This window comes from Oscarella lobularis, chromosome 2, assembly GCF_947507565.1.
Source record: "Oscarella lobularis chromosome 2, ooOscLobu1.1, whole genome shotgun sequence".
NCBI classification, from domain to species: domain Eukaryota; kingdom Metazoa; phylum Porifera; class Homoscleromorpha; order Homosclerophorida; family Oscarellidae; genus Oscarella; species Oscarella lobularis.
The window spans coordinates 708,617-727,433 of NC_089176.1; the positions used below are offsets into that span (position 1 = coordinate 708,617).

The window sequence follows — 18,817 nt, forward strand, 5'->3', positions numbered from 1 at the left end:
CGACATGGCGGCTCTCTTGGATCAACTGAAGAAACTAGATTCTGACGGCAAAACAGAGCGACGTGTACGTGCAGAATCTGCTTGTTGCAATTAATAAAATCCTGATCAGGGAGCTGCGAAGAGGATTTCGGAACTCGTCGGCCAATCCGACGTGGCCGACGCGCTGGGAACAGGCGCAACGTCGCGCAAACACAAAAATCTGACGTGGCAGAAACTCTTCTCCGCATCGTTGAGCTTCTTCGATCGAGAATCGGCGTCGCTGAGGGAAGCGGCGACGAAAGGAAAAGGAACGCGAACGAAATCGGCGACGACTGTCACGCGCGAAAAGACGCTCATAGCAGTGCGTTGGCAGCAAAAGAACCTCCAAAAAAGAACCTAAAAAAATCGATTTTTAGGATGCAACCGGTCTGATGAGAGTCGTTCTGAAGGAATGCTGCAAAAGTAAAAAGGATAGAACTTTAGATAGATACCTATATCTTTTTTTTGATTTTTTCTAAGGAAATGCGAAATTTGACGTCGTTTCCTTGATTGAAAAGTGCCTCGTCGTCCTCGACGACGTCTTTTTGAGAAAGACGTTTGGAAGCGAATTCGCCAACGTTCTTCTAAAGGACTTCCTTCGCTCGGAGAACTATTGCAAACAGGTTCCGCGTCAAAAATGGATAGGCAAGTCCTTGCTATTTAATTAATTGCCTCCTCGAGTCCGCGCCTTTTTTTTCAGATTTATTTGATAAGTATAGTGATCTGCTCTGTGACGTTTCAAGCTTCATTGACCCGTTGACTGTCGCCGAGCTGATACCTTCGATATACAAGAGAATGTCTTTAAACTGCGATATAACGGTTTCCAATGTTCGTCGAACGCTACAAGTGCTATCGGACGCCATCACAAAATTCAGGTAAAATTTTAGTCACGTGGGAACAAGTAATTAATTAATTAATTAATTAATTAATTAATACTTCGTTTTGGAATTTTTAGTGACGAACGAGCTTTCAGTCTGCTTGAGCACACTCTCGCTTGTGTGAATCTCTACGTGATGGACGTTGCTTTGTTTGTTCCCCTGTCTGTGCGTACGTTCGGGGAGACTCACTGGAATCTATTACACTTGTGGAAACTTCCGCGACACCCAAAACTAAAGGTAGCATCTATGAAAGATGGTTGAGTCGAACTGATTCCTTTTTTTTTCTTTGCAAGAATGAACTCGTGCAGTTTTTTTGTATACTCTTTGCTCTTCACAAGAACCAGCCTGTCTACGAGTGGCAGGTATTTTTTCATTAAAAAAACAAAGATTCGAGAAAAAGCGCGTCTCTAAAGGATCGTTTTATGATGTTACGCGAGGCTATTCTTGACGACATCAAGACGTTGAGCGTCAGAGAACGTGGCAAGATAAAGTACAGACTAAATCAAAAAAAAAGTCATTGGCTATATTCAAAACTCTTTGGCGCGCAGACCGTGCGCCTGTCACAATCATCTCGCAACAGAAGTCATGCACCAAGTTGGAGTTATAGATCAATTAAAATGTCCCATCACTACGGTGACTGCTCCTAGATAATTATTTTGCAGAGAAACGAGACGGAGACACTCAACTTTTCTGATGGCAGCGCATCTAGTAGCAGTGATGGACGCAATAGCCTATGGGCATGGCTTTGTCACCGTATCAATACGGCGCTGAACGTCGTAGTCACCAACGTCGACGGACTGATTATCATGTACGCGGTTAGAAAAAAAGTCAACGGCTCTTTTTTGAAATCTTCTGCTCTCTAGACTTGAGCTTGTCACCACGCTACTGGAGCGACGTGCCTCGATTTCTCAAGACGAAGGCATTTTAGTGCTAAAGGAGGTCTACGAATTAGAAAGGAAGAGCAAGCGGTAAGGCGTGCGCTTACAATGAAAAACGAAATCGACGCATCGTCTTCTCGCTAGCACTGACGTTCTTCTGTCGTCAGTAAATTGCTTAACGGCTTTGGCGTCATGCTTCACTGGTATTAGATTATTCGACTAAAAAAAGAGAAATTTTGTTACACTTGCTTGCAGACGTAACCGACTCTGCTTTTTTGGATCAGTGGCATTCCGCTTTTAGAACGACTGTGCGGTGAGTAGGCAGACAGCCTTCGCCTCGGAGTATATAATTATATACTCAGGCAGCGTAAAGAAATTATTTCTTCTTTAATTGATTAAGAATTGTCTCTACAGGCTTCTCTCTGCCAAAGATTCGATTCAAAGCGAAGCGTTCTTGCTATTGGCGCGTTTAGTGAAGGTGCGCTCATCGTGACAGGATTTCCCCGGTCGTCCGTTTGACTTTCTTTTCAGATAATCGACTTTCCGGACAACTACTTCGACGACGTGTGGAAGGCGTGGTCGTGCGGCAGCATTCAATTGACTCCGTACGTAATAAAGTTACAATATTTTGGGAGTCTTCTCAAATTTCGTTTAGCGGTTGTTGCGAATTTATTGAAGAATACGCGATTCGTCGCGGAGTTCCCCGCTTGCCCGCCGCCCATCGGCAGCTTCAAGCTGACGCCACGCCAATAAGCATAAGCGAGACGGTTTTACTTCAGCAGGACAGTACGGAAGACGTAGCGTCTTGGATACTGAGCAAAATAGAAAACCTGCCGAGAAAATGGGAGATGTAATAACCTCGACTTTATTTGTTCGCGGAGAGAAAACAACCAACTTCCTTTTTTTTTCTGCGTAGTGAGCGACCGGAAAATGTGAGCCGACTCTTGTTCATGCTTATTCAGCCCAGATGCGGAGTAATTTCACCAAGGATAAGAAGGTATACCAAGAGTTAAATGAATAGGAGGATATAGATTCATTGATGGGCTTAGTCCTGTTCGGTACGAAGTGAAATTTCTTGAAAAGCTAGCTCGCATTGACACTGCATCGACCGAGGTAGACGCTATATCTGTACTGTATTGTGTACATACAGTAGTTACTTCTCTGCCAGCCACTGGAAGAGCGCGAGTCGTCTACGAAGAGCAATCGTTCACTAAACGTCGTGAATACCGAAAAGAGAGCGAGTCTTATCGAATTTTTTAATCGTCTCTCTTCTCAATTAGTATGACGTCGGGGGAGAGTGTTTTTTTTTTCTAGATCGTTTTCTTTACAGGAGGCGTCTTCGGAGTCGCTCAAAGCGGCCATCTACGCTTGTCACGTTCTCCTGTATTGGCTACTTGAATACGAGAGGCCTGATAGTGGAGAGTCGTCAATCCTAATGAAGGCCTTTCTTGTTCGTTCGCATTTAGCTTCCGTATTTACTCAAATAGGAGGCTCGGCTATTCATTAATTAAAACGGGCGCTATTTGAGTAGATACGAAAATTGGTAAATTTTGTGACGACGATCTCTGCATGTGTGCGCGCAGACGCTTAGTGACTCCGTTTTCAATTCCATCGAAATGCTGACGAGACAAACCGACGTTGACCCGAGCGTTTTCGACGCTCTGCAACGACTCAAAGCGATGCTGAAACTACTCGCGTGGAAAGAATTCGACGTAAGAGAGCGCAGTTCCAACTCCCATCTTTTCACATGCAGATATACCGTAGTCGTCGGAATCTCGTCGTGCCAAGAAAATCATCCTACGAGCGTGGAGCAGTTCTCTATTGAAACTCGTCGCCTTGCTCGGTACTCTAAAGGATAAAACGGTGAGAGTCAGAGTCATTATACTGCGTTTTATGTTCTATTATTTTGATTTTTTTCCTGTCAGGTTTTGACTGCAAGTGATGACGATAGTTTTATGGTAAAGCGGTCTAAATGACCTTGCTCCTCTTATCTTATTATTGCAGGAGGATAATTCGGGAAAGTCTCTTTTGTCTGAGCATCCTTTATCTTTAGTCTCTGACGCTGGTTCGTTATTTTTTTAGTAAGGCGCGGGAGGCTCTTCCCTTTTGAAATTTTTTGTCGTGTAGGTGGCGAAAAATTTTCTCCCCTACCCGGTACACTTCTCGGCATGAGCTGCGCGATGTTGACCGACGTCGAGTCCGACTCGCACGCGGTGGATTCCGTGGGAATTCTCAAACGCAAAATTAGCGATTTTGTCCTTCGACTATTGGAGCCCGACGTAAAGCAGCATGACGTCATTATGATCAGACGCGATCTTATTTATTTTATTTATTTAGGATGGGGATTTAATGTCCGACTGCGAAAACGTTGGCTTTCTTCTTCGTAATCGATTTGCACGGCATTTGGTTTTTTTCACAGACTTTGCGCCTCTGCTCAATTCTTGCTCAATCTTGCCAACTCAGCAACGAAATGATAACAGCTGTATTTTCGAGCATAAGGTACGTTGTTTGCTGATTAATTAACGCATAGAAGGAATGCACTCTGCATCTTTAGATACATACTGTCTAAGCACGTGCGAAATTTAAAAATTGTCGTGAAAGCGTGCCGAGTTTTGTCGTCGCTGCCTCGGCATCTTCGATCCTCGGCTGCTTTACTCGACGAGGACTGTGCCGATAGCTGCAAGACTGTCATAGAAGGATTGAAGTAATCTTATAGACGCGCTACACGAGAGGAATCTGTTTAATTCATTGCGCTCTCTTGTGAATGTAGACAAATGTGCTCTAGGGACCTCTTGTCTCCGGCAGCGCGACAGGAACTAGTAGTGACGTTGAAGAGCTTTACCAAAGCAAGCCTTTCCTTGCTATCTAGCACATACTTTAATTAATTAATGATTTCAAATAGATTCCAGCGACGATTTGCGCTAGTTTTGATGGTATGAGACGCGTACTCTCTTTTGTCTTTCTGACTTGTGTCGTTTCAGTTTCAAAGCTCAAGGATGATCTAGTCGGATTTTTGAGAGATCCGAGTCACCTTGTTCGCTATAGCGCCGCCTCGTCGCTGGACGTCCTATTTGTCGACTCCGACGCCAATCGTTCTCCTCTGGAGAGCGAAAAGCAAAAAGAAATGTTCGCCAAACTCTGCGATATTCTCAAAGACTATCACAGGGTAAGTCGTTTTCATGACGACGTTTCGAGGAAGAAGATTTTCGTTATGAAAGGTTCGGCTGGAGCAGGCGGCGGGCTGCGACGAATCGGCCAACTGCTGTGCCTTCGTTCTACATGCGTTGAGCCAAGCCCTGTTGGGCAGCTCGGTGCGTCGAAAGGTCGCCTTATTCAACATGATTTTGTTAGACAATAAAGACACCGCAAGTGCGGTGGAAAAGGTACGTCAATCGCGGGGGGGGGGGGGGGGGGGGGGGGGGGCGCGAAACCGCGTGTAGCACTCTGGTCCTACTAGGCCCTGATTAATATTGCCGTGCAACTTGGCTATGCATCCGCCGGAGACTTGCTTGATAATCACGTCGAATACTTAGTCGACTCTTGGCTTCGAAGCAAGGGCAGTTTAGACTCTTATCCGTGCCATTTGCACGATGCCGAATCTTTGAAAAAATTCGTACGGTAAGGATCGATGTCGTTTGGCGCGCAGAATTTGTAAGACCAACGGATTATTGTAGAACTAGAGCTGACGCTGTGATGCCTATTCTGGCTCTGTGGCTGGATCGTGGGCAGCTGCTTCGCTTCACGGCAGCGTTACAAAGGGACTTTGGAGAGCTGACGTATTGGGCTCCGCTCTGCGTGGCTTACGTGTTGCCTCGAATTGTTACAGCGTCAGGATTGGAAAACGGAATTCCGCCTGAAAATCTAGAGAGGGCGTTTCTCGCCTTGAAATCTCAACAGGTGAATATTCTACATAATTGACACTAGCGTACATTTCAGAATCTTCCTTAGGATGTCAATTTGGTTTTGTATCAGTCATTTAGCGAAGTTCTGTTGCACGTCCTCTTGCGCGTCTTCGAATTTCCTGACGAAAATTCAACCGATCTCGGGTAAACGTCATAGAGCGCTTCCGGATTCGTTTGTCTAATTTTCTCCTTAGAATAATCGATTTTGAAGAAGGAGTACCGTGCTGCTATTCGACTACCCAAGTAAAGGTTCTCATCGACAAACTAATAGAAAACCACTCGGAATCAATTACTTTAATCGATCTGCTAAATCTCCAAAAAGACGGAATTCAAGTCGTTCTTCTCGGACTCAGACTAAAACTCCTCACTGCCGTCGACATCTACGAGCGAAAGCGTTTCGCCCTCATTCTGCATTTCTTTGCCAAGCTCGTCATGCCTTACATTGGAGAAATCGACGGCGAGAAACTCTACCTCGTAAGGGACGTCGTCAACATTGTGTCCCACCTGGCAAACAAGCCTACAAATGAGGACACGAAGCGCGTGTATATTGCTACTCTGTGTCTCGTGTGCGAGCGGTGTTTGCAGCGCGCTCCAGAGGTAGCTTGATCTCGCGCTCTACTGGGCTGCTTTGGCAGCTGTTCTATTCTTTTAGGTGCTCGCTCTGCCTCTTCAGAGTATCTGCAGCGTGTTCGTTGACGTCGCTCTTACAGTGCCGAGCTTGACTGAAAAAGTGAGTCTGAGGTATTAATTTATTTTTTTTGATTGGTTTTCTTAGATTGTTAACGCTTTGGGTGACTTGCTGCAAAAGGGCGCTCGATGTCAGGCTCTAAATCAGTCCTTTCGTTCTCTTGACTCTTTTCCTGATTCTCCTATATTTGCTGATTTGCAGACAGCGCAGAAAAAAGTAAAAGTAGCTCTGGGCAGAAAGGCAAGCAAACCCGAAACAAAAATTTTATTTATATTGTGAATTTTTTTCAGCAGTCGGTGCCCGATTTGAGTCTTGGATGTCTTCTCGATTACGCTACCGAAGTGTGCAATAACCGACCGTGTTCCGACCGCGATCTCGTAAAGCGTCTCCTAAAAGAATTCACACAAGCCGTTCGCCGACGGGAAACGGATCAGAACATTCTGATACGACTCGCAAAACTGTTGGGCAAAATCGGTCCGTACGACTTACAGTCATTGACATTGCTGAGCAGAAATGAAAGCCAGGACGGTGAGTTTCCAAGCACCTACGTTTATATTACTAGTAATAGCCACTGATTAGACGGCCAACCCGTGGAAAGATTTCGAAAGATACTGGGCCTTCTTGAAAATTTATTATTGGTGGAGAGGTGCGTTAGGTTTGCCTGAGGAGGCGAGCACTTAGGATTTGTTCTCTAATAGTGTCGACGTTGTCCAAGCGGCTTCTGCTTGCCTCAAAAGCATCTTCTGTGACAGAAAGGGAAGCCAGCTAGCGAGAGAGTGCGAAAAGAAATGGCGCAACGTTCTATCCCATTTGGAGCCCTTTCGAGTAACGTGCCAGACTCAGGTATTCAGAGCCGATCAATTTAGTGTAAAACCGAGATTTTGTGCTCCTAAAAAAGGCTTCCAGTCAGTCGGTCGACATTTTCGTCGCCGATGAAATGCTCGGTAGGCGCGACCTGTGGTGGCCGCCGGGCGGAGACGGCAAGCGTTGCCACGACGACTGGATCAAGTCGCTCGCTTACGCATTGATTTCCAGCACCGCCGTCACGGACGCCCTTCTCACGAAACTCTTGCCAGTGTGTCAGATACAGGTGCAGCAATTTATCCTATATTAATTTACCCAAGCGAGCGATTGATCCTCCTCAATCGTAGGCCGGCTTTGCAGAAAAAGTCTTTCCTTATCTCGTGTACGACATCCTGAGTGGGGAAGGAGCTGCGTTGAAGCGGACGCTTTCCGACTTGGTTCAGAGATTTTTTGACAAGGTCGAAGAGTCGTCCACGTGCCCGACTTGCCGCGGAACCGACGCGTTGATCGTCAACTGCGTCGCTTGCAAAAAGAAAGCGTCGAGTATGACGATAAACAGGCGATCCGTCGTCGTCATGCTCGACGCAATAAACTTCCTGCGAACACAACGAAAACCTGGGTAACTTAATTAATTAATTTTATTAATTTCCGACGTCATAAATTCTTTTTGTGTAAGCTTTTTAGATTCTGCGTGGGAGAGCAACTTCTGGCTTGACGTTAATTATTTGAAATTGGCTCACGCAGCTCAACTGTGCTCCGCCTATTTTCTATCTCTTCTCTACATTGAAATTTGGTGCGGCACGCGGAAGTGAGTTTATCGCATGTAGTGTACAAAAAAATTGTTTTTTTAATTTTTCGTGGTGCAGAGCCGGTCGTTCGGTGCACATGACTGTTCCGTCGTCGTTCGAGTCCGTCGATTCCATTGACGTACTCGGCGGAAGTGGCGTTGTATTGCGACAGGATAGCCTGATGAGAGGCAATCATTTCGCCGCTCTCATCGAAGCCTATTGTCATTTGAGCGACCCGGACGGCCTCCTGGGAGCGGCAGCTCTCTGCCAACCGTCACAATCGGTCTACTTTAGAGTTTACGAGCAAACAGGCCAATGGGCAAGAGTACTCGGTTAGCGTAGCAATAAATTTGTGCACAGGGCTTCATCTTCTCTTTGCAGAAGAGTCCGATCTTCACATGCAGACGTCCTCTGACCTCAGCCAGGTGTGTCTTCTCAAGGTGAGCGGAGCCCGTCTTTTAGGCTTCGAGTCTTTATCTCGTCTCTCGCAGGCCATGGATTATCTTGGACTTAGTCATATGATGGGCGTCTACTTTCAAAGTCTCAGTAGAGCGCGTAGATTGCTACCGGAGGTCTTCTACTATTGCCCCTCTTTTTAATTCAATACTGATGTACGTGTAGGAAATTGATTGCCGATACGAGTTGGCCTGGAAAAATTGTCAGTGGGACATTGAAGGACTGTCCGAGTAAGGCCCGAAACATCTATTGTTTAGGTAGTAGTGATAGTTTTGGATCCGTAGCCCTGTACCGAATTGTTTCAATGGCCAAATCTTCGAATCGCTGAATTTTTTGCGCCAAGGAGAGTTCGAAATTATTCCTATAATTCTCAATGAAGCAAGGTGTGGTCGAAAGTCTCATTTATCGTACCTCCTCCTCGACTTCGCGTCTCTTTCTCTAAGACGCGACATATGCGACGCTTGGTCAAACGCAGGAATGGACAGCGCACTGGAGGTGTATCCTCTCCTGGCAAGGCTTCAAAGCTTGGTCGAAATAGAGGAACTCTGTGCCGCACTAAGGTGTAGAAGTCTATAAAACGCAAAAACAAAAATCGATGACTTTTCTCTTTAGAAAAGATACCCTTGGCGGCCTAAATCGACTGTGGTCGGCTCGTCGGAAGAACTGCGTCAGTAGCGTGGAGTGCCTGAACGTTGTGTCGTGCGTTCGCACGTCGGCGTTCAAAGCCGCCATTCAATACGAGCCGGAAAGAGAAGATCTGATTCTTCGTCTCGTCGATCAGCTCAAATCGCAGGTGAAACTGTATCAGCGTTTCGGTCTTCATCAGAAAATGGGCTGCATGCTGAACGAGCTCGACGCAGTCGTGGGACGTCTGCAGGAGCCGCAGAAGTCGTTGGCGCACTGGGAGTGCATGAAAATGAAAGCGGAATTGTTTTGGAGCCGAAATGAAGTCGATAACGCACTGAGGTTCATCAAGCTTCTGTGCAGGGAACTAAGCGATGTATATGTAGTCATAATGAAGTGTTGGGTAGTTTCAGCCACTTTGTTTTTTAGGCCAATTTACCCCAAGGCTCGTTGTTGTACAGCGATGTCTTGTTGCTCTGTGGAAATTGGCTCGCTGAGAGTCAATCCGAAAGTCCGTCTCAAATTATGACGCAGTACTTAGAAAAAGTTGGTTGCAGCTATTTTTGAGACCTTGCTAATCGGCCTTTGTATTAGGCGGTTTGCCAAGCGAAGAAAGTGTCCGGAGAGACGAAAGAGTTTCTCGTTAGGGTCAGTGATCGTTACGGATCAATATGCTTAGCTTTTCTCATCGGATTAACACAGGCTCACTTTTCCTGCGCTCGTTTCGCCGACCAGCAATATCAAAGCATTACGAGACGCATAGAATCGAGCGGTTTTGCATCAAGACGCAACGTTACCAGCGGTCAAAAAGTAAAAGGGGAATTAATTAATAAAGGGGTCCCGTTATTTTTCAAGTGCTCTCTCCTATAGGAGGAACTTGAAGCCATTCGCAAAAATCCCAAGGCCAGATACAACGAGTCGCTTCTCGTGTACGTTATATTACTTATTGATCCAAGCGAATTTCATAAATGACGTTATTGGTGTGCATAGCTATTCCGATAGGCTGCAAAAGCAGGTTCATCTCGACGAGGTCGAAGAGAAAGTCGTGCTCGAAGATCAGCGCGCCTTTTTGGCTACTGCACTTCGCAGCTATTGCTTGTGCCTTCAAGCAGGCGTAATCATTTCGTGGACGTCTTTTGAGACGAAGAAAATTCTTATTTTAGGACGAGTTTGACGTTGGCGTTTATCGACTCTGCTCCCTCTGGTTCGAAAATTCTCACATAAGCGAGCACAACAGCCTCGTAGACGTAAGGCCCGTGGTATTAATTGATTCAAAAACGAACACCCGGGTTTGTTTTCAGGAGGAATTCGCGAAAATCGACTCGAGGAAATTTCTGCCCGTCATGTACCAATTGGCCGCTCGTCTCGACTCCACCTCTACCGATCCCACGCAGAAAACGTTTCAGTCAATTTTGAGAAAGGTCGGGGTTTTTTTGTTTTAGTTCAAGATTCGCTGCATGCATCGCTTTCGGTGGTTTAGACGATACAAAAGGCTTGCATCGATCATCCTTTTCATGCTGTGTACATAGTCATGGCACTGGGCGGCGGCACGACGAGCGATATGCAGCCACCACCAGCTAAAAAGTCGAAACTCTCTTCTCCCCGACAGCTGCCGGCGAATGCAAGAAACAAGACATCTCACCGTTGTTTTAGTTGAGTTATAGCGTCGCATTCTTTAGGATAAAGCGGAAGCTGTCGGTGCTATACTCGCTGCGGTGCGTAGAAAGAGGCCTGCAGTAATGAACGGCATAGAGATATTGGTGAAAGCCTACATAGAACTGGCTAATACCAGGAATCCTGATTGGAAAAAAGGTAGATTCGCATCACATCGACGTGGAATCCTTAATTAGAAATTGATCATTTTTAGGCACGTACGATTTGCCTCGGGGTAATATTAAGAACATTACCAATTTGCGCACGGCTATTTTGACCGACAACATTCCGGTTCGCGCAAGGATGGTTCAACCGTATTTTTTGTTAATTAAATCGTCTTAGGTTGACATGTCCTGTCGTTACGACGACGTGCCGACCGTAAAGCAATTCCACCGTCGATTTCGAATACCCGGTGGCAAGAGTGTACCAAAAATGATTGTCTGCGTGGGATCGGACGGAAAGGAAAGACGCCAGCTCGTCAAGGTCAGTCAGAAGAAAAGATCATTTTGTAGACGTCGCATACCAAATATACCTTAGGGTGGCGACGATCTGCGCCAGGACGCCGTCATGCAGCAGGTCTTTGGCGTCGTGAATCATCTTCTCGCAAGGGATGCAGATACAAAGAAACGTCATTTAAGAATGCGTACTTATAAGGTATCTGAGCTGTAGTGCTAGAGACTCTTCTCTTAGCCAAATCTCGCAGGTCGTCTCGTTGACGAAAGACACCGGAGTCGTCGAGTGGTGCGACGGAACGGTTCCTTTTGGGACGTATTTGGTCGGCGACGGTTCCTCGCCCGACTCCGCTCACTGTCGCTACGGCTCGGGAGACTGGAAGGCGAAAGACTGTCGACTACGGATAAGCGTAAATAAAGGATAACGCGTCAACTAGACACATCTCACGTGGTCTTTCATGTACAGCAAGTATCAAAGAAACCGAAAAATATAAGGCTAAAGACGTTTCAGGTACTGGGATACGGTAGTCTTTTATGATAGGGGGGCTTTATCTAGAAATGCCGGTAGTCTGTCGCCGAACATTTTCGTCCTGTCTTTCGGCACTTCTTCACGGAGAGATTTCCCCAGGCGTCGGAGTGGTACGAGCGAAAGGTGGCCTACTCTCGAAGCGTCGCCGTCTCGTCAATGGGTACGCGACCACGCGAAAATAGAACGCTCCTCTCTATTTCTTTTGCTCTGCAGTTGGCTACATAGTTGGCCTCGGCGATCGTCACGTTCAGAACATCCTCATCGATCAAGACACAGCGGAACTCATTCACATCGACTTAGGTATAATATAACGATTAGATAGGAAATTTTAATAATTGAATTTCTTTCTCCCAGGTGTTGCCTTTGAACAGGGTCGTCTTCTTCCGACGCCCGAAACGACGCCGTTTCGTCTCACTCGCGACGTCGTCGACGGCATGGGCGTGACGGGCGTCGAAGGCGTCTTTCGATGCGCCTGCGAAAAGACGCTCGCTCTCCTGCGAACGTCCGAAGAAGCGCTCACGGCGATCATCGAAGTGCTTCTTCACGATCCGCTCTCCGATTGGTCGGCCGGCCGAATCAAGGCGACGAAAACGCAGCGGCAGCCCGTCGACGACGCCGGCGGCGGCGGAATCGATTATTCTATTTTTGACGATGGGAGACGGAATAGGCCGGAAGAGGAGACGGACGGGTTTGCCACTCGAGTTTTGTTGCGCGTCAGGGAGAAACTCGAAGGAATCGAGGATCGGGTTGTGTTGAGTGTCGATGGTCAAGTAAAGCATCTTATTCAGGCTGCAATGAATCCGGACAATCTCTGCCTTTTGTTTCACGGTTGGCAGGCTTTTGTGTAGGGTGAGAGTCTGTATAGGTGCGATCGTAGTTTGTCTAATTATAACGTTTTCTGGCGCAGAATTTGGTCTTAACGAATTATTGAACATTTTGTTTTGTGGACAGTGGTACATTCAAAAATAAATTACCGGATTTCAATTTCCCGCGCTTTGTGAAGCCTTCGCGCGCGTTCGTGGACAACAGAAAGGTCAGAACTCACTTTTCCCGAATCTGAAGCGGCGGCGTCATGTCCGGTAAAACCACAGCGCCTCTCTTCTATGACTACTTATTTTTCTTCTTCTTCAGATGAAGCAAATGGTAGCGAGGCCCCCGACGGGGAATCGCAACCTCGTCGCCGCCAGCGTCGCGGCCTCCTTCGTCTCTACTACGGCGTAACGAGCGAAGAAGACTCGTCGAGATTAGATCCGACCGACATCGACGGGCCTCATTTCAAGACAGACGTCTTTCTCGAGCGTCTCTACAAGGAAGCGAGCCTTCGCACGCTCATGGACAAAGAAGCGAGCATGATACGGGGTAGGTCTCGCGAAAGCGTCCACTACGAAAACGAAACGAAGACTTTGGGCTCTAGAAATCAAGTCTCTCGATAGCGATATGCAGACTTTGGTCTATGAGAATTACAATAAGTTCATTAGCGCTACGGACACGATAAGAACGGTGAGATTTAAATTTTTGAAAATAAAATTTTATCAATTTTAATTTTTTTGTTCTAGATGAAACACGATTTTAAACGAATGGAGGACGAGATGGAAAGTCTGGCGGCGAACATGGAAACGATACGGGATTTCAGCGACAGGATCAATGACACGTTAGCGGACAAGAGGCAAAAGATCAAGAAATTGTCGGGCGTTCATGGAATGCTGAAGAAGCTTCAATTTCTCTTCGAATTGCCGTCGAGACTGAAGAAATGCATGGAAATGGGAGCTCATTCTCAAGCAGTCAGGTAATAAAAATATTCCTAATTTTTGATTTTATATTGAAATGATTCTTTTTTTCTCTCTCTCTCTCTCTCTCCTAGGTATTACTGCAGAGCGTGTGGCGTCTTGGATCATTTTCAGCACATGCCTTCGTTTCACGGCATCCAACAAGATTGTCAGAAAATCGTGCAAGAAATTCGAGTGAAATTAAGCCGACAGCTTTCAGATGAATCGGTATGGAAAGTTGATTCTCAGGTTGAATAGTTTTTGCTACTGTTTTCGTCTAGGCGACTTCTGCTCAACTGTCGGAATGCGTCGATTTGTTGCTGCAGCTGAAAGAACCTGCCGAAGACTTGTGCAATCAATTCTTAGCAAGGTACTAAAAACTGTATTGCGAGAAGTGACACTTATCCTCAGTGCGTTTTCAGATCAAAATTGAAGCTAGACGCAGAACTAGCAAAGTTGTCAAGAAGTAGCGAACAGGAGGTAAAGTAAAAAATAAACAAACGAAAAACAACTGAATTTCTTCCGCGCGAAAGGATTCCGACTATCTTTCGGACATTCTACAATACGTTGATTGCGGTTGCAACGGTTTCCTCAGCAACCTTTCCCTCGTCATTGTCGCCTTTCAAGATCTCTTTCTCAAGCCAAACGACGCCAATAGGGAAATCGTTCGCGTGGCTCGTCCCAAATTGGCGGAGTTCGTCGACGCCCTCCTTCATCCGTATTTGAACTGCGTGAGAGATCGTCTCATCACCGAAGTACGTGTACAACCTATGCATAGAAATTGATCATAATTTTTAAAAAAATTAATTTCTCAAGGCTAAGTCGAAAGAGACGAGCATGCTCGTGCGAGCAGTCGATCGTCTTCACCGACGCCTACAGGCGTTAGGAAAACTCGTTCCATCATTGGACATGCCAAAGTGAGTCTCTCTCTCACACACACACACGCGTGATGACATCTTCGCTTCTCACACGTTCACTCCTTAGGATTTGTATGGAAATAGTTTTGCCGGCTGCCGAGGAACGCGTCAACTTCTGTTCGAACGATCTAAGAAGTTATTTTTCTAGTAAGTATCTATGGATTTCTGTATTTTAATTAATTGATTGATTGATTGATTGATCTTCTTCAAATTCAGGTTGCTTGATGGACGTTCGACAGGCTTTAGCTACGAGGTCGCAGAAGATGAGCGTGTCGAGTGACGGGTCTTCGACGACGGGCCTCTTCTCCGAATTGCTCTCTTCGCTCAGTTCCTCGACCATAGACAAATTGAAAGCGACGTTTGCTTCTCTAAAGGCGAGTCTGTCTGGACCCCAAACGCGGGGGAGAAATCGTCGTCTTCTTCTGGTTAGGAATTTGTCGCCTCTGACGTCACGTTCGCAACGAAGCAATATTTTCGTTCGAAATTCTGCAGAGAATGGGTTTCCAACGGTTTAGTCGTTGGCTTTATTGAGCACATTTTTGAAACGGCAACGGTAAGAAACACCCTAGAGCATGCATAGATAAAATAATAGATTATGTATAGGGTTTCTGTGAGGAGAGCGTGAGCCGAGAGGCGACGGGACCCCCACTGATTCTCATCCTCTCTCGCCTCTGCTTGGACTTCGAGCAGTCGACCGTGAGCTACTTGGTCAGCCTGACGGACGAACTGTTTCCCTTGCTCGAACGAGGCGCCGTTTCCGCGACGCCTATATCGAGTCTCTGCTCGCGAGCAAGGAGAGCCGCACAGGTAAATTGAAACAAGGGAATTTAGACTCTAAGCAGACGTACTCTTGTAGACTCTGATAACGTTTTACGTTGAAGCGGAGGGAAATGGTATATCTCAGGTAATACACTGAATCAGAATCTTCTACGTTCCTGAACTCCTTTTAATAGATGATTCGTAAGAGTGTTGAAACGCGAGACTGGCTGTCGTCGATCGAACCTCGCAACGTTCGCGCCGTGATGAAGCGCGTCGTGGAAGATCTCAGCACGCTCGACCTTCAAGCAGGCACCCTGTACGAAGAGGGTCAGAGACGCGATCGCAGCTCAGGTCAGTGAACACGCAATATTTTTATAAATGATTTTGATGTTCCGTTCCAGACGATAGTCGGCGAACTTGGACGTATAGCCAGTCTCGTCAGATGGGGAAACCTTGGGGAGGATACACGCCAAGGTAGACTAAAAGGACTTTGAAACGCTCTAGCACCCACAATTAGCATAGGAACCCGCACTCCTTTTAGTAGCCAGGCTTTCGTTTTCGTTTAGTACGGGTGTTGATACGTCGTTGCTCAGCAACATACAGAAATTGTTTTCCGAGCGAATTGAGATCTTCAGTCCCGTCGAGTTTACGCGTGTCTCTATATTGACGGGAATTATAAAGATTGTGCTCAAGGTAAACTGACTTTGGTATTATGAGCTGAATACACAACCTTGTTTTTAATAATTAAGACGTTGATGGAATGCGTGAGAATCAAGACGTTCGGAAAATTTGGACTTCAGCAGATTCAAGTTGATTCGCATTATCTCCAGCTCTACTTGTGGAGATTTGTGTCAGATGAAAAGTAAGATTCGCGTTGGAAGCACTAAAAATTAAGAGAGAGATCATTTGCTTCTGCAGTATTGTCTTGTTTCTTTTGGACGAAGTGATGAATAGTGCCGTCAATCGATGTATTGAACCCTTGTTGATGGAGCCAAGTGTAAGCTGGTACTTGATTGAATTCTTTGCCTGAGACTTTTGATTAGATTGTTGAAGTCATTTGCAATCAAGGATGAGCGATTGGAAATAGAAAGACCTGCCAAACGGGGTGGTGCCCAAGCATGCCAAGCACGTTGGTTCGTTTTTTATAAATTCAATGCTTATGTACAAATTCTAGGAGGCGTGGAGTCTATCCGGGATTGCGCGATACAATGGCGAGCGTCTTCTCTTCTCCGCAGCCGCGGCAGCTCTCTTCTCCATGCAGGGCAAAAGCTTCTTTTTCGAAGAAGAAGAAGAAGGAGACGAAGAGGTAGACCGCGGTCCCAACGTCCTCGGCAAGACGGGTTGGTCCAACTGCGGGACCACGAAGACTTGCAATCTTCCTTATAGTTGCAGTCTTCTAAACTGCCTGTATGCCTCCTCTTGGCATGAGGCCATAACGTCTAAAAGGCCAGCGTCTCCTGGGCAGGCCTACATCAACTGCTGAGTGGTTGTGCGGCCCCGAGAAGGAAAACTGCCCACTCACGGCGTGCATCTCCTATTCGTGGCTACCATTCTTATTGGTAGTCTCTCCAGGAGAACGACGCCTACAGCAAATATGTGCCTGCAAGCGTCTTCTTGATTTATTTGCAGACATACACAGCCAAAAGATTGACGTAGTCCTGGATCAAAAAAGCGAGGATGTAAAGATGGCAGGTAGGCATAGAACGTTTTTTCTATTATGCACTAATGTTCGTTGATAGGGCTTTGGGGTCCTGAGCATGACCCCATCATTAAAAACTGCTCGGGGGTCCTGGGCAAGACCCCGTCAACAAAAACTGCCCAGGAAAAAAGAAGGGGGAGGTCTGTTTGTTTTTTCGTTTTTATTGAAATAAAATGTCTATACCCTACTTTTTCCTGGCGGCGGCAGCGCACGCGGGGTGCACCACCCCGCCGGTGCCCTAACTACCTATCCTAACTATCTAACCTAACTACCCTAGCGCGTTGAGGAGAGCAAGGCGTGTGAGTCATGTTATGCGCCTACTACTGTACTACACGTGCACCAGCTACTACTAGCCCTAGTACTACACATGCAGCACGAGTCCGCTCTTTGCTATAATAACTTGTGAGGAAATCCATCGAGAAAGACGACAGACTAAAAAAAGAAACGATTAGTAAATACATGTATATGCAGCTAAGGTATATCTGTACCCAAAGTCACTGTTCAGGGAGCAGACGAGCAACGCTCCAAACGCGGTACAGAACGAAGAGAGACAAAAATTTCATTGTCTTGCAACTTAATTTTGTAAAAGATGACTCAATCTTTTGTCGCCTAGAATAATAAAGAAAAAACTTGAAATACATGTATAGGAAATTCCTTGACGTTGTACAGTACCGGCAAGGCGAGCATGAATCCGTCCCGTTTCATGCTGCCGCAGTGTGTCGACGTCCTGTCCGTCTTCCTTGATTGCCTCTTCTCCTTGAATGTAGCTCGCGAGTGCCGCGATCCTTCGGATGCATATGAGGCGTCCTTTGCCTTCTTCCCGATCGTAATCGCGAAGGCAGCGACTAGTCGGCTTACCGAAGACGCATATACACTTTATTCTAGCAAAGCGGACGTCGAAAATCGTTGGAAACCTACGCGCGTGCAATGAATGAGTTTAGGGGCCTCAGTGACCAAGACTTCGCTTACCTGGCTCATAGTGCGTTTCGAAAAAAGGAGTCGATTCTTCTTGCCTAGATCGAGCTTGCTTCGCCTTAGGAAAAGCGTCCCGGCGCCTCCAAAAAACGCGTCCAAAAAAGCCAACAGTACGGGCAACAGTACGGGGACGTGATAGTCTCACGTGATTCGTGTAAATACGCGGCACTATATACAGTGCTCGCTCTCGCTGATGAAAATAAAGACTGTACTGTACTTACTCATACGTTACAAAAAAATCCTTTAGTGAATATGCACAACTTCGAACGCTTTCTCAAACCTGCTCTCATCCAGCTTTCTTTTCTTATATAAAGTCCGATCAATCCAGCCCGATCGTCTCGGCGCTTTCTTGGGCGAAAATCGGGGCTTCAGTCCCGCGTGACATCCAAGGGGCGCTCGCCCACCAACTTCAGGCTCGCAACGATTCGCGAACGCATAGTCCTTTAGAGAATAACAAATTACCTTATCGCTAGTCACTCACGAGAGGAAAACAATTAGGAAAGGAGGGAGTGTAGTGCGAAACGAAAACGCCTTGTTAGACGAAAAAAATTACGGCCTTTTACCTGCGTTCGCTGTCGCTTATCGTTTTTCTTCAGCGGCGGAAAATTGCACGGCAAGCGCTGCTGACACATCGCGCGATCCGGCGGCGCGCTGCCGCCGCCGCCGCCGCCGCCGATTTCGCATCCTACGTCAAGCGTCTTCACTTTGAGGTAAGAACGATGTTGCGACGTGCGCTCGAGCCCGAGTCGACGCGGCGGCGGCGGAGGCGACAAATCCGGCGGCGGCTGCGATCCGGACGATTCATTGCTCGAACCGCGACTTGCCAGCGACGCGGACAGGTTGACGGAGGCGGCGAAGCGTGCTGCGATTCCCGGGCAGAGAGACGAGGAGGGACGGCTCGCGAATGGCGGCCCCATTGCCGACGCGAACGGCGACACACGGCACGAATTGGGCCGTACGCGACGTTGCGCTACTTCGGGGAGCTCGAGGGAGACGGTCGTTGGACCGTTCGTCGAGCTACGAAGGTGATC

The 18,817-nt window shown here is 46.9% G+C and overlaps 2 protein-coding genes and 1 long non-coding RNA gene across 5 annotated transcripts; 2 read left to right on the forward strand and 1 right to left on the reverse strand.

The window, feature by feature from the left end:
• The first annotated feature begins 2 nt into the window (after positions 1 to 2).
• LOC136183586 (serine-protein kinase ATM-like) lies at positions 3 to 12,668 on the forward strand. Of its 3 annotated transcripts, XM_065970285.1 has the most exons (69): positions 3 to 64; positions 110 to 340; positions 396 to 441; positions 499 to 663; positions 719 to 893; positions 974 to 1,133; positions 1,190 to 1,258; positions 1,310 to 1,386; positions 1,445 to 1,490; positions 1,544 to 1,704; positions 1,760 to 1,864; positions 1,919 to 1,977; positions 2,030 to 2,087; positions 2,189 to 2,252; positions 2,306 to 2,379; positions 2,430 to 2,624; positions 2,691 to 2,771; positions 2,824 to 2,887; positions 2,943 to 3,053; positions 3,105 to 3,224; positions 3,358 to 3,486; positions 3,539 to 3,637; positions 3,700 to 3,732; positions 3,779 to 3,839; positions 3,902 to 4,053; positions 4,112 to 4,141; positions 4,194 to 4,273; positions 4,329 to 4,478; positions 4,545 to 4,620; positions 4,677 to 4,707; positions 4,756 to 4,940; positions 4,993 to 5,157; positions 5,232 to 5,392; positions 5,449 to 5,671; positions 5,723 to 5,820; positions 5,871 to 6,273; positions 6,329 to 6,406; positions 6,452 to 6,604; positions 6,655 to 6,892; positions 6,944 to 7,010; positions 7,063 to 7,207; positions 7,263 to 7,454; positions 7,516 to 7,787; positions 7,845 to 7,976; positions 8,035 to 8,288; positions 8,338 to 8,396; positions 8,448 to 8,528; positions 8,578 to 8,642; positions 8,697 to 8,795; positions 8,856 to 8,972; positions 9,025 to 9,412; positions 9,466 to 9,582; positions 9,631 to 9,684; positions 9,739 to 9,846; positions 9,907 to 9,965; positions 10,027 to 10,150; positions 10,200 to 10,283; positions 10,338 to 10,457; positions 10,517 to 10,657; positions 10,716 to 10,848; positions 10,904 to 10,980; positions 11,032 to 11,172; positions 11,227 to 11,343; positions 11,393 to 11,551; positions 11,608 to 11,652; positions 11,710 to 11,830; positions 11,884 to 11,970; positions 12,025 to 12,519; positions 12,578 to 12,668. In XM_065970285.1, the coding sequence occupies exons 1-68, from the start codon at positions 5 to 7 to the stop codon at positions 12,516 to 12,518; spliced, it is 8,718 nt and encodes a 2,905-aa protein (XP_065826357.1). In that variant the 5' UTR covers positions 3 to 4; the 3' UTR covers position 12,519; positions 12,578 to 12,668. The 3 variants fall into 3 exon arrangements, with proteins under 3 accessions (XP_065826357.1, XP_065826356.1, XP_065826358.1); XM_065970284.1 differs by having other exon boundaries at positions 12,025 to 12,667; XM_065970286.1 differs by having other exon boundaries at positions 6,658 to 6,892; positions 12,025 to 12,667.
• An 11-nt stretch (positions 12,669 to 12,679) lies between these two features.
• On the forward strand, positions 12,680 to 16,301 carry LOC136183589 (vacuolar protein sorting-associated protein 51 homolog). Its single transcript, XM_065970289.1, has 20 exons — positions 12,680 to 12,749; positions 12,802 to 13,029; positions 13,085 to 13,170; positions 13,227 to 13,456; positions 13,532 to 13,664; positions 13,718 to 13,806; positions 13,859 to 13,916; positions 13,970 to 14,191; positions 14,253 to 14,353; positions 14,421 to 14,500; positions 14,570 to 14,727; positions 14,784 to 14,906; positions 14,957 to 15,160; positions 15,210 to 15,257; positions 15,307 to 15,463; positions 15,514 to 15,586; positions 15,679 to 15,805; positions 15,862 to 15,974; positions 16,031 to 16,109; positions 16,156 to 16,301. Exons 1-20 carry the CDS (start codon positions 12,743 to 12,745, stop codon positions 16,183 to 16,185), a joined length of 2,346 nt encoding a protein of 781 aa, XP_065826361.1. The 5' UTR covers positions 12,680 to 12,742; the 3' UTR covers positions 16,186 to 16,301.
• A 664-nt stretch (positions 16,302 to 16,965) lies between these two features.
• On the reverse strand, positions 16,966 to 18,018 carry LOC136183595 (uncharacterized). Its single transcript, XR_010669193.1, has 4 exons — positions 17,781 to 18,018; positions 17,484 to 17,725; positions 17,300 to 17,420; positions 16,966 to 17,243 (listed from the first exon to the last, which is right to left on the reverse strand). It is a non-coding gene; the product is annotated as an uncharacterized lncRNA (long non-coding RNA).
• Positions 18,019 to 18,817: the final 799 nt, after the last annotated feature.

Coding starts and splice junctions, on each gene's coding strand:
- LOC136183586 (XM_065970285.1), top strand. CDS start 5: ATGGCGGCTCTCTTGGATCAACTGAAGAAACTAGATTCTGACGGCAAA. Junction 4,274..4,328: donor GCTGTATTTTCGAGCATAAG/GTACGTTGTTTG, acceptor CTGCATCTTTAG/ATACATACTGTCTAAGCACG. Junction 8,397..8,447: donor GCCAGGTGTGTCTTCTCAAG/GTGAGCGGAGCC, acceptor CGTCTCTCGCAG/GCCATGGATTATCTTGGACT.
- LOC136183589 (XM_065970289.1), top strand. Junction 13,807..13,858: donor TGCAATCAATTCTTAGCAAG/GTACTAAAAACT, acceptor GTGCGTTTTCAG/ATCAAAATTGAAGCTAGACG. Junction 14,354..14,420: donor CCATCATTGGACATGCCAAA/GTGAGTCTCTCT, acceptor TTCACTCCTTAG/GATTTGTATGGAAATAGTTT.